At 38.6% G+C, this 11608-nt stretch overlaps 2 protein-coding genes across 2 annotated transcripts; one reads left to right on the top strand and one right to left on the bottom strand.

Moving 5' to 3' along the window:
* Positions 1-1336, bottom strand: LOC107472841 (uncharacterized). Its single transcript, XM_016092366.3, has 2 exons — positions 1163-1336; positions 1-1119 (listed from the first exon to the last, which is right to left on the bottom strand). Exons 1-2 carry the CDS (start codon positions 1334-1336, stop codon positions 1-3), a joined length of 1293 nt encoding a protein of 430 aa, XP_015947852.1.
* A 3021-nt stretch (positions 1337-4357) lies between these two features.
* Positions 4358-5640, top strand: LOC107472840 (putative disease resistance protein RGA1). The gene has a single exon (XM_021135286.2). The coding sequence runs from the start codon at positions 4474-4476 to the stop codon at positions 5638-5640; it is 1167 nt and encodes a 388-aa protein (XP_020990945.2). The 5' UTR covers positions 4358-4473.
* Positions 5641-11608: the final 5968 nt, after the last annotated feature.

Raw genomic sequence — 11608 nt, 5'->3', positions numbered from 1 at the left:
CTAAAGGCCCCCAGTGTGAGACGATCCACCCAGTTGTGGGCAACTCCGACGTGTGTGTCCGGGTTGGCGACATAGGCCACATCTCTTTGGACGGTTTGGATCTACCTCGTCCATATTTGTTCGTATCCTGGTGGACCTCGGACGACCCTCTCTCGCACGCCTCTTGTCAGGGTCCGGTATCACAGTGGGCCCGTCGTATGGTGGCCATAAACCCTCTGGAATGGGAGGGGTGAATCTCATCCGATACACACTGAATACCGAACTAATCCGGTACACACTGTGAACATAAGTGGTCCAGTTTACCCGTGAGTAGGCACAACATGCAAGTGCGTGCTGACACGGGAAATGTAGCGCCTGGAAGTACCCGCAGTCACATGTCCGAGAGGCAAGCGATACTCTGTAGCTACCCAATGAGAAGGAACCAGTCGGAGTGGTTTCTGCTACGGTGAACTCGAAATTATCCCTGTCATACAAAGTCACCGTGAAGCACCTAGCCGTCTTCAAGTTTGCCTCAATACACTTCACCAAGTGCTGACTGAATTGTTGTCTGGTTCCCATCTGGGCCTCAGCCTCTCTCCCCTTGCGAACAAAAAGTTCCACAAGCCTTCCATATGTTGCCTTAACCAACGAGGGTACAGGTAGGTTTCTGACACCCTTGAGGATTGAGTTCACACACTCCGAGATATTCGTCGTCATGTGACCGAATCTCCGCCCCTCATCACGATGCTGAGTCCACAAGGAATAATCAATCCGGTTCGCGCACTCACACATCGCCGGGTCTTCAGACTGCAGAATATCAAACCAGTAATCAAACTCAACCTCGGTCTTGGCATACGCCGCATTCACAAGAAGCCTCCGTGCGTCTTTGCCCTTGAATGTAAGGGCAAAATTAGCAGCTACGTGTCGAATGCAGAATGCACGGTATGCAGATGGAGGTAGCCAACCTCCATCAGGAGTCTCAAGCGCAGCCTTGATGCCGTTATACCTGTCCGATATAACTAGCAGACCCGGCTGCGGTGTCACGTGCTGACGAAGGTGGGAGAGAAAGAATGTCCAAGACTCAGCATTCTCACCCTCTACTAGTGCGAATGCAACATGTAGAATGTTGGAGTTCCCGTCCTGTGCAATTGCGATGAGCAACGTTACCCCGTACTTGCCATACAGATGGGTGCCGTTGATGCTGACTAGCGGCTTGCAATGACGGAATGCCTCGATGCACGGTAGAAACGACAATACAGAGAGGATCCTTATCTGTGAACTTCACTCCGGAACGAGTTTTTCTCTTAATGGATCCTCTGTGGTGAACCAAACCAACAAAATTCTCCTTACTAGCCATCTTACTCCCTCTAATGAGACCAACTCACGTTTACAACCATATATATAGAGCTCTGTCTCCCACTAATTCGAACCGGCCTCCTTCGAATTATGGTTTGTTTAATTCGAACCAGCCTGGTTCGAATTACTTTGGCCGGCTTCTCTCTCTATAATTCGAACCACCCTGGATCGAATTACGTGCATTCATAGTTCGAACCTACCTGGTTCGATTTATTAAGAACACTCAACTAGTAATTCGAACTGCCCTAGTTCGAATGATTACCAAATGCAGTTCAAACCACTTTGGTTCGAATTATATTAATATATCATCTGGCGCATTACTGAAACCATTTTCGGTTTGGCTGATATACGTAAATTCTAGAGGGCATTGGCTTATAATGGTTTTTTACCCCTTTCATTATTATATTATTTGGTCTACTTATATATATCGTATAAGACTCTTACTATTCTATATTTCTTAATCTCTCATACCAATTAGCAAAGATTCTTTCAAATAAGTTTAAATTTGTCACATTTTCTTATTAAGTATATTCAAATATATCATGATTATAAAATTTATTCATAAATTTATATTATATTTGATGAGTTTAGAAAACTCTAATTTAATTTTATGATGATCAAACATTATTAATATAATTAATTGTAAAGTTATTAATAGGATTTCAATTAATATATGCTAATTAACTATTTTGCAATGTAGGTTTAATTGGGCCGAAAAATGAAAAATTAAAACAACAAGCCCAAATTGATTAAACATATTCAGCATTGATACAAAATTTCTTTGATTCTTGTGGCTGAATTATTGTTTTGTCATTGGGCCAGAATGTGTGATACAAGCCCAAGTTAAATTCTTGCTCCAAGACCATTAAATTTGGTCCGAAACCAACATTGAAGGAAAGCAAAATATTTTACCTCAAACGGATCTCAATTTTTACCATGTGGTGGAATTCAAATTTTATTAAAGTGAAGTTAATACATGCATGGGAAACATAAGAGAGAAATTGTCATTGATTTGATTGCAAGCACTAATGCTACACACTACTCAGCAAAGAGGGAAGTAAAAGCAACTCATTTTTAATTAATTTATTCAATCTCATTTAATTGCTTTTCTTTCAACTCTCTCTTCTCTCTTATCCTTCTTCTCTATTCGGTCATATCACAGTAGCAACCATGGAAGTTATAGCAAGCTACCATAGAGAAGAAGAAGCATGCCACAAGACCATCACAATGATGGCAAGAAAACAAAAAGTATGCTGTGGCTGAGATTCTCATCACTTATGGTAAGATTTGGTGAAGAGATCTTGACTTCTCCATACCCAAAAATGGATGAAGAAGATTTCGGTCAGTGGAGGAAGATCCTTGGAAGGATGGCTCGTTTATGCTTTTGGGTTCACTCATCACAGAAGGTAGCTAGGATGGCTACGTGAAGGAGGAAGCAAAAGTGGAGCAGGATGAGTTGTCATGCATCATGAAGCATCAATGGCTAGGAGTTCTTCTTGGAGTGCAAGCAAGAAGGGATGGCTCGGATTGGTGCTTATTGGTGACCAAGGAAGGACCAGAAATAATTGCATGTTGGTTAATGCATTTGGTTTCCTATCCCCTCTCTCTGGCCGAACCGGTTTGCATGAAGAAGAAGAAGTTTAGCTTGGTTTGGTTGGTTTCAACCATGGAGGCTTCCCCCTATAAGTAAGGGAGAACAGTCAGGGCTTGAAGTAAGGAGTGAGAGTGCAAGGCACAGAGTTCTCAGAGCTACCTAAACTAACAAATTTTCTTCTCCTTCAATGTTCTTATTTTGTAATTTTTCTGTTTAATTTTGTCATGTCTTGAGTCTCATGGAAAAAAAGGCAAATAGTGAGATTTGTAAAAAGCCATAGAGCGGAAAAAGGCAGAGAGTGCAAAATTAAAAGAAAAAGGTATAGATGTCCTTAGAGTTCTTTTGTACATCTGTGTTGTGTTTCATGATTCTGTGGGAATCTCCTTGTAAGTTGGGTTAGCACTTTACAGTTGAAATCTTGGTAGTGACCAAGTCAAGTTCAGTTTGGGATTAGATTCTGGACTTGTCCCAGATAGGAAGGGTAGTTCCTAGGGAGAATTGGTGTTTGTAATCAAGAAAGATTATAGTGAAATTTCATCATCTTTGTGATGGAGACTGGATGTAGGCTGCACTGCACTTAGCAGCTGAACCAGAATATATTTAGGTGTAATTTTCTCTCTTCTACTCTGTTTATGTTTCTGCTGCACAGGAGATAAAACCGAAAAATATCTCATGCCAAGTGATGAGACAAAAAGAAAAAGTCTTGTGGCCAGGGGCGAGACAAAAAGTAAAAAAAGCCTCTAGAAGTTATTTCAAAGACCAGCAATTATTTTGAAATGAAAAAGGGACTAAGATTCAATCCCCTTCTCTTAGCCATTGAAAACCATCAATATTTTTTATATGTTTCATTTTCATTCATTTTTCTATATTCAAGTAAGTTTAAATTTGGCACATCTCTTTACTAGGTATATTCAAATATATCATGATTATAAAACTAATTTATAATTTTATATTATACTTTTGGTATTTTTCAGTCTCATTTATTTTTTTCAATTTTTTCTTTAATTATTTGTAAGGCAAAAAACATCATATGAAAAGATAAAATATCACAACTAAAACGAATATAAAAATAAAAATAACAAATAAAGCTATAATTTTATACAGTTCTGATAAAAAAGACCTATGTCTTTTATAAAAATAAATGAATTCAAATTTATAAACTAATAAACTATATTTTAATTAATATTATATTTTAGTTAAATAATTATATAAAATTATATATAAATTATTCAATAAATAAGGCGGGGCTACCTCTAGTTTCCACAAAGCTTTAGTGACCGTTGCTCACATCGAAACAACAACACTATTTCTATTTAATAATCTGTTGCATCTTTCAAACAAGAATTGAAAAATGAAGAGGTACAAAGCCAGCTAGGAGCTCCACTGCTTAGAATTATTTTAAGTTACCTCGGAGACCCATACCATGTCTTCTTGCTAAGGAATCTTTGACTCCTCCTAAGCATACACTACTTGATTCAGAAAAACTTAGCAGTTCACTACACTGCAACCATTGTTCTCTTACCTTATCATATCATCATATCATCATGGCTGGTGCACTTGTTGGTGGAGCTTTTCTTTCTGGCTTCATTAACGTTGTCTTTGACAGGTTGCTCACAACGGATACGGTCAACCGGGTCTTGGGCAAGAAACTTGGCCCTGGCTTGGTTGAGAGGCTGAAAATTTCTCTGCATGCTGCTGAAGCTGTGCTTGATGATGCTGAGTACAAGCAACTGGGCGACGATCGTGTGAGGGATTGGCTCAACTGTCTGAGAGATGCTGTTTATGATGCTGATGACTTTCTGGACGCTGTACTCACCAAAGCCGCCACTCAAAAGGAGGTATGTTCTGTCTTGCCTAGTTTCTTTCTCAACCGACATAGGAAGATGGTAGATAACATGGAAGGGGTGGTTTCAAGAATAGAATTTCTTGTAAGGCAAAAAGATATCCTTGGTCTTCAAAAGACTACCAAGGATAATAACTTGTCATCATCATCATCATCGTCATCATGGCGAGAAACCACATGTCTGATGGAAGGGAACATATATGGAAGGGAGGATGATCAACAAGCTCTAATCAAAACAATAAATGACAACAATGAATCTCAGTTATCTGTGATTCCTATTGTTGGCATGGGTGGGGTTGGTAAAACAACCTTAGCCAAATGGGTGTACAGTGTCGTGGAAGGATTTGATCTGAAAGCATGGGTCTGCATCTCTGAAACATTTGATGTTGCTGAGATTACAAAGAAAACCATTGAGGAAATTACAAAAACTACTTGTAGCCTTGGGAGTTTAAATTTGCTTCAAAATGAATTGCAGGAAATCTTGTCGGGAAAGAAGTTCTTTATTGTTCTAGACGATGTCTGGAGCGATGATGCCGATAAGTGGAAGCAATTTATAACTCCTTTTCACTGTGGGGCTAAGGGTAGTACAATTCTTCTAACAACTCGCAATCACGAGGTTGCTTCAGTAGTTCAAACATGTCCCTCTTGCACTCTTAATGAGTTGTCGGAAGAGTCTTGTTGGTTATTGTTTGCAGCCAACGCATGTTTTCCAGAGTCAAACGGGAACCCAACACTAGAGGCTGTGGGTAGAAAGATTGTCAAGAGGTGTAAGGGGTTGCCATTAGCTGTAGAAACACTTGGGCGTTTGTTGCGAGGAAAGGATGATGTTAAAGAATGGAATGTTATGTTAATGAATGACATTTGGTGATGGTTTCAGTGGCTAAGAGAAGGGGGGTTGAATCTTAGCCCCTTTTTCGCTTGCTAACACTTACTGGACTTTGAAGAAACTTTTCTGTTTTTAGCTTGTCCCTAGCCACGAGACATTTTCATTTTGTCTCGTCACTTGACACGAGACATTTTTTATTTTTCATCTGAGCAGCAAAAACAGAATTGAAGTAGGAAGAGAGAGAGAAGATTACACACGGATATATCCTGGTTCAGCTGCTAAGTGCAGTGCAACCTACATCCAGTCTCCATCACAACAATGATGGAATTTCACTATAATCATCCAGATTACAAGTTGTAAAGTGCTAACCCAACTTACAAGGGGATTCCCACAGAATCATGAAACACAACACAGATGTACAAAGGAACTCTAAGACAGCTATGGCTTTTTCTTTTAATTTTGCACTCTCTGCCTTTTTCTGCTCTATGACTTTTTCTTACAAACTTCACTGTTTGCCTTTTTCCATGAGACTCAAGACATGACAAAATTAAACAGAAAAATACTAAACAGAAAACATTGAAGGAGAAGAAGAACTGCTAGCTTAGGTAGCTCTGAGAACTCTGTGCCTTGCACTCTCAAATCTTACTCCTTGCTCCAAACAGTGGCTGTTCTCCCTTTTTAAAGAAGAGAGAAGCCTCCACACTTGAAGCCAACACCCAAACCGACTTCTTCCTCCTTCAACAAACAGAACCAGTTCGGCCACATAGAGAGAGAAGAGATAACCATGCAAAACCCAACATGCAATTACCTCTAGTCCTTTCTTGATCATCACCCTTCATCAATCCGGGCTCTCCATCCTTAGCTTGCTCTCCAAGATGGATTTCTGGCCCTTGATGCCTCATGATGATTATGACTTCATCTGCTTCAATCTCTGCCTTCAACCATCACTTCGCCACTCTAGCTACTCCCTGTGGTGGTTGAACAGAATCAAAGACAAGCTATGCTTCCAAGATCTTTCTTGCTGGCCGAATCTTCATCCTTCCTTTTTGAGCATGAAGGATCCGAGATTACCTCACCAAATCTTACCAGATTAGGTGATAATCTCAGCCACAGCTCATTTTTATTTTAGTATGTTTTTTTGCCATCATTAGCTTGATGGTCTTGTAGCTTGTTCTTCCCTTGCTTCGGTGGCTCCATTTTGCTTTCATGGAAGCCATTGTTTCCCTGGGTAATAACCGAAGAGAGAAGGAAAGAGATGAGAGAGAAGAGAGAATGTGAAGAAAAAGTAATTCAAAGTGATAAAACAAATTAATTAAAGATAGCTTGCTTTTTCTTCCCTGGGTGGCGTGTAAAGTTAATGCCATCAATCATGTCAATGATCCTCTCTCTCATATTTCCCATGCACTTATCAAATTTATTCTAATAAATTTGAAATCCATCATGATGAGTAAAGGAGTTCCGTTGGAAGCTATGGAACTATGCTTTACATGCTTAGTGGGTTCGGATCATGCATAGGGAACTCTCATCAAATGTGAAGTTGGGCTTAGTTGCAACAATTATTAATTTTTGGCCCAATAATAATTCAGCTCTAACCAAATTCTTTTTAACTAGCTTAGAAATTTGATACATGCTAGCATTTCCCAACTTTCTATGCCAAAGCCATTTTTCAGATTCAAAAGATGTAAAACATGTTACATTTTGTTCCTTTAAATCCTCAAGAGTTAATCCATACACATTGTTGCATCTCTTGGCTTCAAATAAAATATCCCCAGTTTTCTCACAAACAACCAAACAAACAAACTTCTTAAAAATAACATCAAAACCTAAATCACACAATTGACTAACACTAAGCAAATTATGTTTCAAACCATTTACAAGAAGCAAGTTATGTTTCAAGCCATGTACAAGAAGGACATCATTTATACAAGATGAAAAATTTTTACCCACTTTTCCAACAGCCACTATTTTTCCTTTTGCATCATCACCGAATGTGACAAATCCTCCATCATATTCATCAAACTTTATGAAGAAGGTTGTCTTTCCTGTCATATGCCTAGAGCATCCACTATCCATGTACCACATATTTTCTTTCTTCTTGGATGCTAGGCATACCTACAAAATAAGCTCAAGTGACATTGGGTATCCAAATTTTCTTGGATCCTTTCACGTTAAACCATCTCTTATGTCCCAAATCATTGTAATAAAAAACAACTTTGTAAACTTTGTCACCGATCATTCTTTCACCAAAGAAACATTGAACTGGAAAATGACCACTTCGGTTACATAGTCTACAAAATCTTGGAGTTGCTGTTTTGTTAAAGTAAGTTGGGTCTTGATATTTTACATCATTTGAAGATGAAGCAATGTTTTCAAAATGTGATTTTTCAGATTTATAAAATCCCAACCCAGCTTTATCATAAAGAGGTTTTTGACTAGCCAAGATTTGGTTTAAATTTTCAGAACTTTGGGTGAACTTAGCTAAGTCATCTTTAAGTCTTTTAACCTCTTTGAACAACTCTTCATTTTGCTTAAAACAATTCACATATGCAAGAACAGAATGATCACTTTCACAGCTTCTAACTTGGGCTTTTAACTGCTTATTTTCTTCCACAAGATCACAAGCAGTTTCGGCCTCTCTTAGTTTTTCTTTGAGGAAATCATTTTCAGCTTTAAGAATGAAGTTTTGTTATTCAAGATCTTGATTCTCAGTTAGAAAACATCTTATTTTTTCAGAAAGATGATCTATCATAAGATGAAGGTCTTCAGTGTTAGGGTTTTGAAAGGATACCTGCTCTACCTCATTTGCCATGAGACAAGGCTGTGACTTAGTCTCAGATTCCTCATCATCATCATCGGAGTCATTTTCCAAATCTTCCCATGATGCCATCAGTCCCTTTTTCTTTTCCCTTTTTGGCTTTTCTTCCCTTTTTAACTTGGGACAATCAGATTTGAAATGCCCCTTTTCCTTGCAATTGTAACAGATTACTTTGCTAAGGTCCTTCTTCATCTTCCTTGAGCTGCTGCCTTTACCTTTGAGCTTTACCATTTTCCTGAATTTTTTTGCAAACAACACAAACTCATTTTCAAAAGAGTTATCACTGGATTCATCATCCAGAGGGTTAGTCACAGAAGAAAAAGCAATTCCTTTCTTGTTAGTCATAGAAGAAAAATCAATTCCTTTCTTTTTTGAGTCCTTTTTCAAATAACTGTTTTCAAAAGCTAGAAGATTTCCTCTCAAATCATCAAGTGTCATGGAATCAAGATTACTGTTCTCAGAAATAATTAAAGCTTTTGTTTCCCACTCTTTAGTGAGACATCTCAGCACTCTTCTCACAAGCACAGAATCAGAATGTGTAATTCCCAGAACATCTAAGCCAACAATGATAGTGTTGAACCGTTCGAACAGCTCATCAATAGATTCTCCTTCCTTCATTGTAAACATTTCATATTCTCTGTTCAACATATCTGTCCGAGTCTTCTTTACAATAGTGGTTCCTTCATGAGTGATTTGTAGCTTGTCCCAGATTTCCTTTTCCGTTGTGCATCGTGATACCCGTCGGTACTCCTCAAAGCTGATAGCACAGTTGAGCAGGTTTACTGCCTTGGCATTTAATTCTACCTTCTTCCTATCTTCCTCGGTCCATCTTGCTTCTGGTTTGAGAGAGACTACCCCTTCAGCATTTGTGGTAGTTGGAAATTGAGGTCCTTCAAGAATAATCTTCCAAAGTCTGTAATCTACAGCTTGTACAAATATCTTCATCCTCTCCTTCCAATAGGTATAATTTTTCCCATTGAAAAGAAGAGGTCTGTTGCTTGATTGTCCTTCGGTCAGATTATAGGACACCACCTTTGCGCCACTGTTTTCTGCCATAAGGATCTTTACTCCAAGCTGCAAAGCTTGATCTCTTTGAGACCAAGCTCTGATACCAATTGATGGTTTCAGTGGCTAAGAGAAGGGGGGGGTTGAATCTTAGCCCCTTTTTCGCTTGCTAACACTTGCTGGACTTTGAAGAAACTTTTCTGTTTTTAGCTTGTCCCTAGCCACGAGACATTTTCATTTTGTCTCGTCACTTGACACGAGACATTTTTGATTTTTCATCTGAGCAGCAAAAACAGAATTGAAGTAGGAAGAGAGAGAGAAGATTACACACGGATATATCCTGGTTCAGCTGCTAAGTGCAGTGCAGCCTACATCCAGTCTCCATCACAACAATGATGGAATTTCACTATAATCATCCAGATTACAAGTTGTAAAGTGCTAACCCAACTTACAAGGGGATTCCCACAGAATCATGAAACACAACACAGATGTACAAAGGAACTCTAAGACATCTATGGCTTTTTCTCAAATCTTACTCCTTGCTCCAAACAGTGGCTGTTCTCCCTTTTTAAAGAAGAGAGAAGCCTCCACACTTGAAGCCAACACCCAAACCGACTTCTTCCTCCTTCAACAAATAGAACCAGTTCGGCCACATAGAGAGAGAAGAGATAACCATGCAAAACCCAACATGCAATTACCTCTAGTCCTTTCTTGATCATCACCCTTCATCAATCCGGGCTCTCCATCCTTGGCTTGCTCTCCAAGATGGATTTCTGGCTCTTGATGCCTCATGATGATTATGACTTCATCTGCTTCAATCTCTGCCTTCAACCATCACTTCGCCACTCTAGCTACTCCCTGTGGTGGTTGAACAGAATCAAAGACAAGCCATGCTTCCAAGATCTTTCTTGCTGGCCGAATCTTCATCCTTCCTTTTTGAGCATGAAGGATCCGAGATTACCTCACCAAATCTTACCAGATTAGGTGATAATCTCAGCCACAGCTCATTTTTATTTTAGTATGTTTTCTTGCCATCATTAGCTTGATGGTCTTGTAGCTTGTTCTTCCCTTGCTTCGGTGGCTCCATTTTGCTTTCATGGAAGCCATTGTTTCCCTGGGTAATAACCGAAGAGAGAAGGAAAGAGATGAGAGAGAAGAGAGAATGTGAAGAAAAAGTAATTCAAAGTGATAAAACAAATTAATTAAAGATAGCTTGCTTTTTCTTCCCTGGGTGGCGTGTAAAGTTAATGCCATCAATCATGTCAATGATCCTCTCTCTCATATTTCCCATGCACTTATCAAATTTATTAGAATAAATTTGAAATCCATCATGATGAGTAAAGGAGTTCCGTTGGAAGCTATGGAACTATGCTTTACATGCTTAGTGGGTTTGGATCATGCATAGGGAACTCTCATCAAATGTGAAGTTGGGCTTAGTTGCAACAATTATTAATTTTTGGCCCAATAATAATTCAGCTCTACTTTGTTGGTTATAATCTTTGAAATCAAAGCTGAACAAAATTCACACTTGGGCTTTGCAACATTTCTTTTGTTTTTGTTCGGCCCAAATTATACTTCAGCTTCATAGCATGAGAAGCATGTAGCAAGGCTAGTTGGGCTTAATCCAGAATTTCATTTTCGGCCCAAATCAATTCCTGCATTACAAAATTATTAATTAACATATAATCAAATAACATTGAATTAATAATTTTGTAATTAAATATTTTAATAATATTTGTTCATCACAAAAATTTAATTTGGAGTTTTCCAAACTCATCATTTGGGAATTGAAAAATAGTAAAATTATTCCAGCATTGTTAATAAGCTACTTCCAGCTACCTCCTTACTTGAAGCGTTGTTTTGTTTATTGTTCATTGTTTCCCAAAGATTATCACTTTAAGAAAGATGAAATAATTTTGCTATGGATGGCCGAAGATCTTTTAAGGCCACCAAAGAGAGGAGAAAGTTTGGAAGAGGTTGGTTGCAAATGTTTTGAAGAATTAGCTTCGAGGTTATTTTTCAAAAAGCTTCAATATGAGAGCGAGTATTTTGTGATGCATGATCTCTTGCATGACTTGGCAATATTCCTTGCTGGAGATTTCTATTACAGAATAGAAGACCTTGGTGAACAAGAAGAGATGAAGGTTCTCATTCATCACTTGTCATATTTTCCAAGGGGAAGCTTAGATC

This window comes from Arachis duranensis, chromosome 2 (genome assembly GCF_000817695.3).
Source record: "Arachis duranensis cultivar V14167 chromosome 2, aradu.V14167.gnm2.J7QH, whole genome shotgun sequence".
Classification (NCBI taxonomy): Eukaryota; Viridiplantae; Streptophyta; class Magnoliopsida; order Fabales; family Fabaceae; genus Arachis; species Arachis duranensis.
Note: the sequence above shows the minus strand (reverse complement) of the source record. Positions and strands in the feature narration are given on the sequence as shown.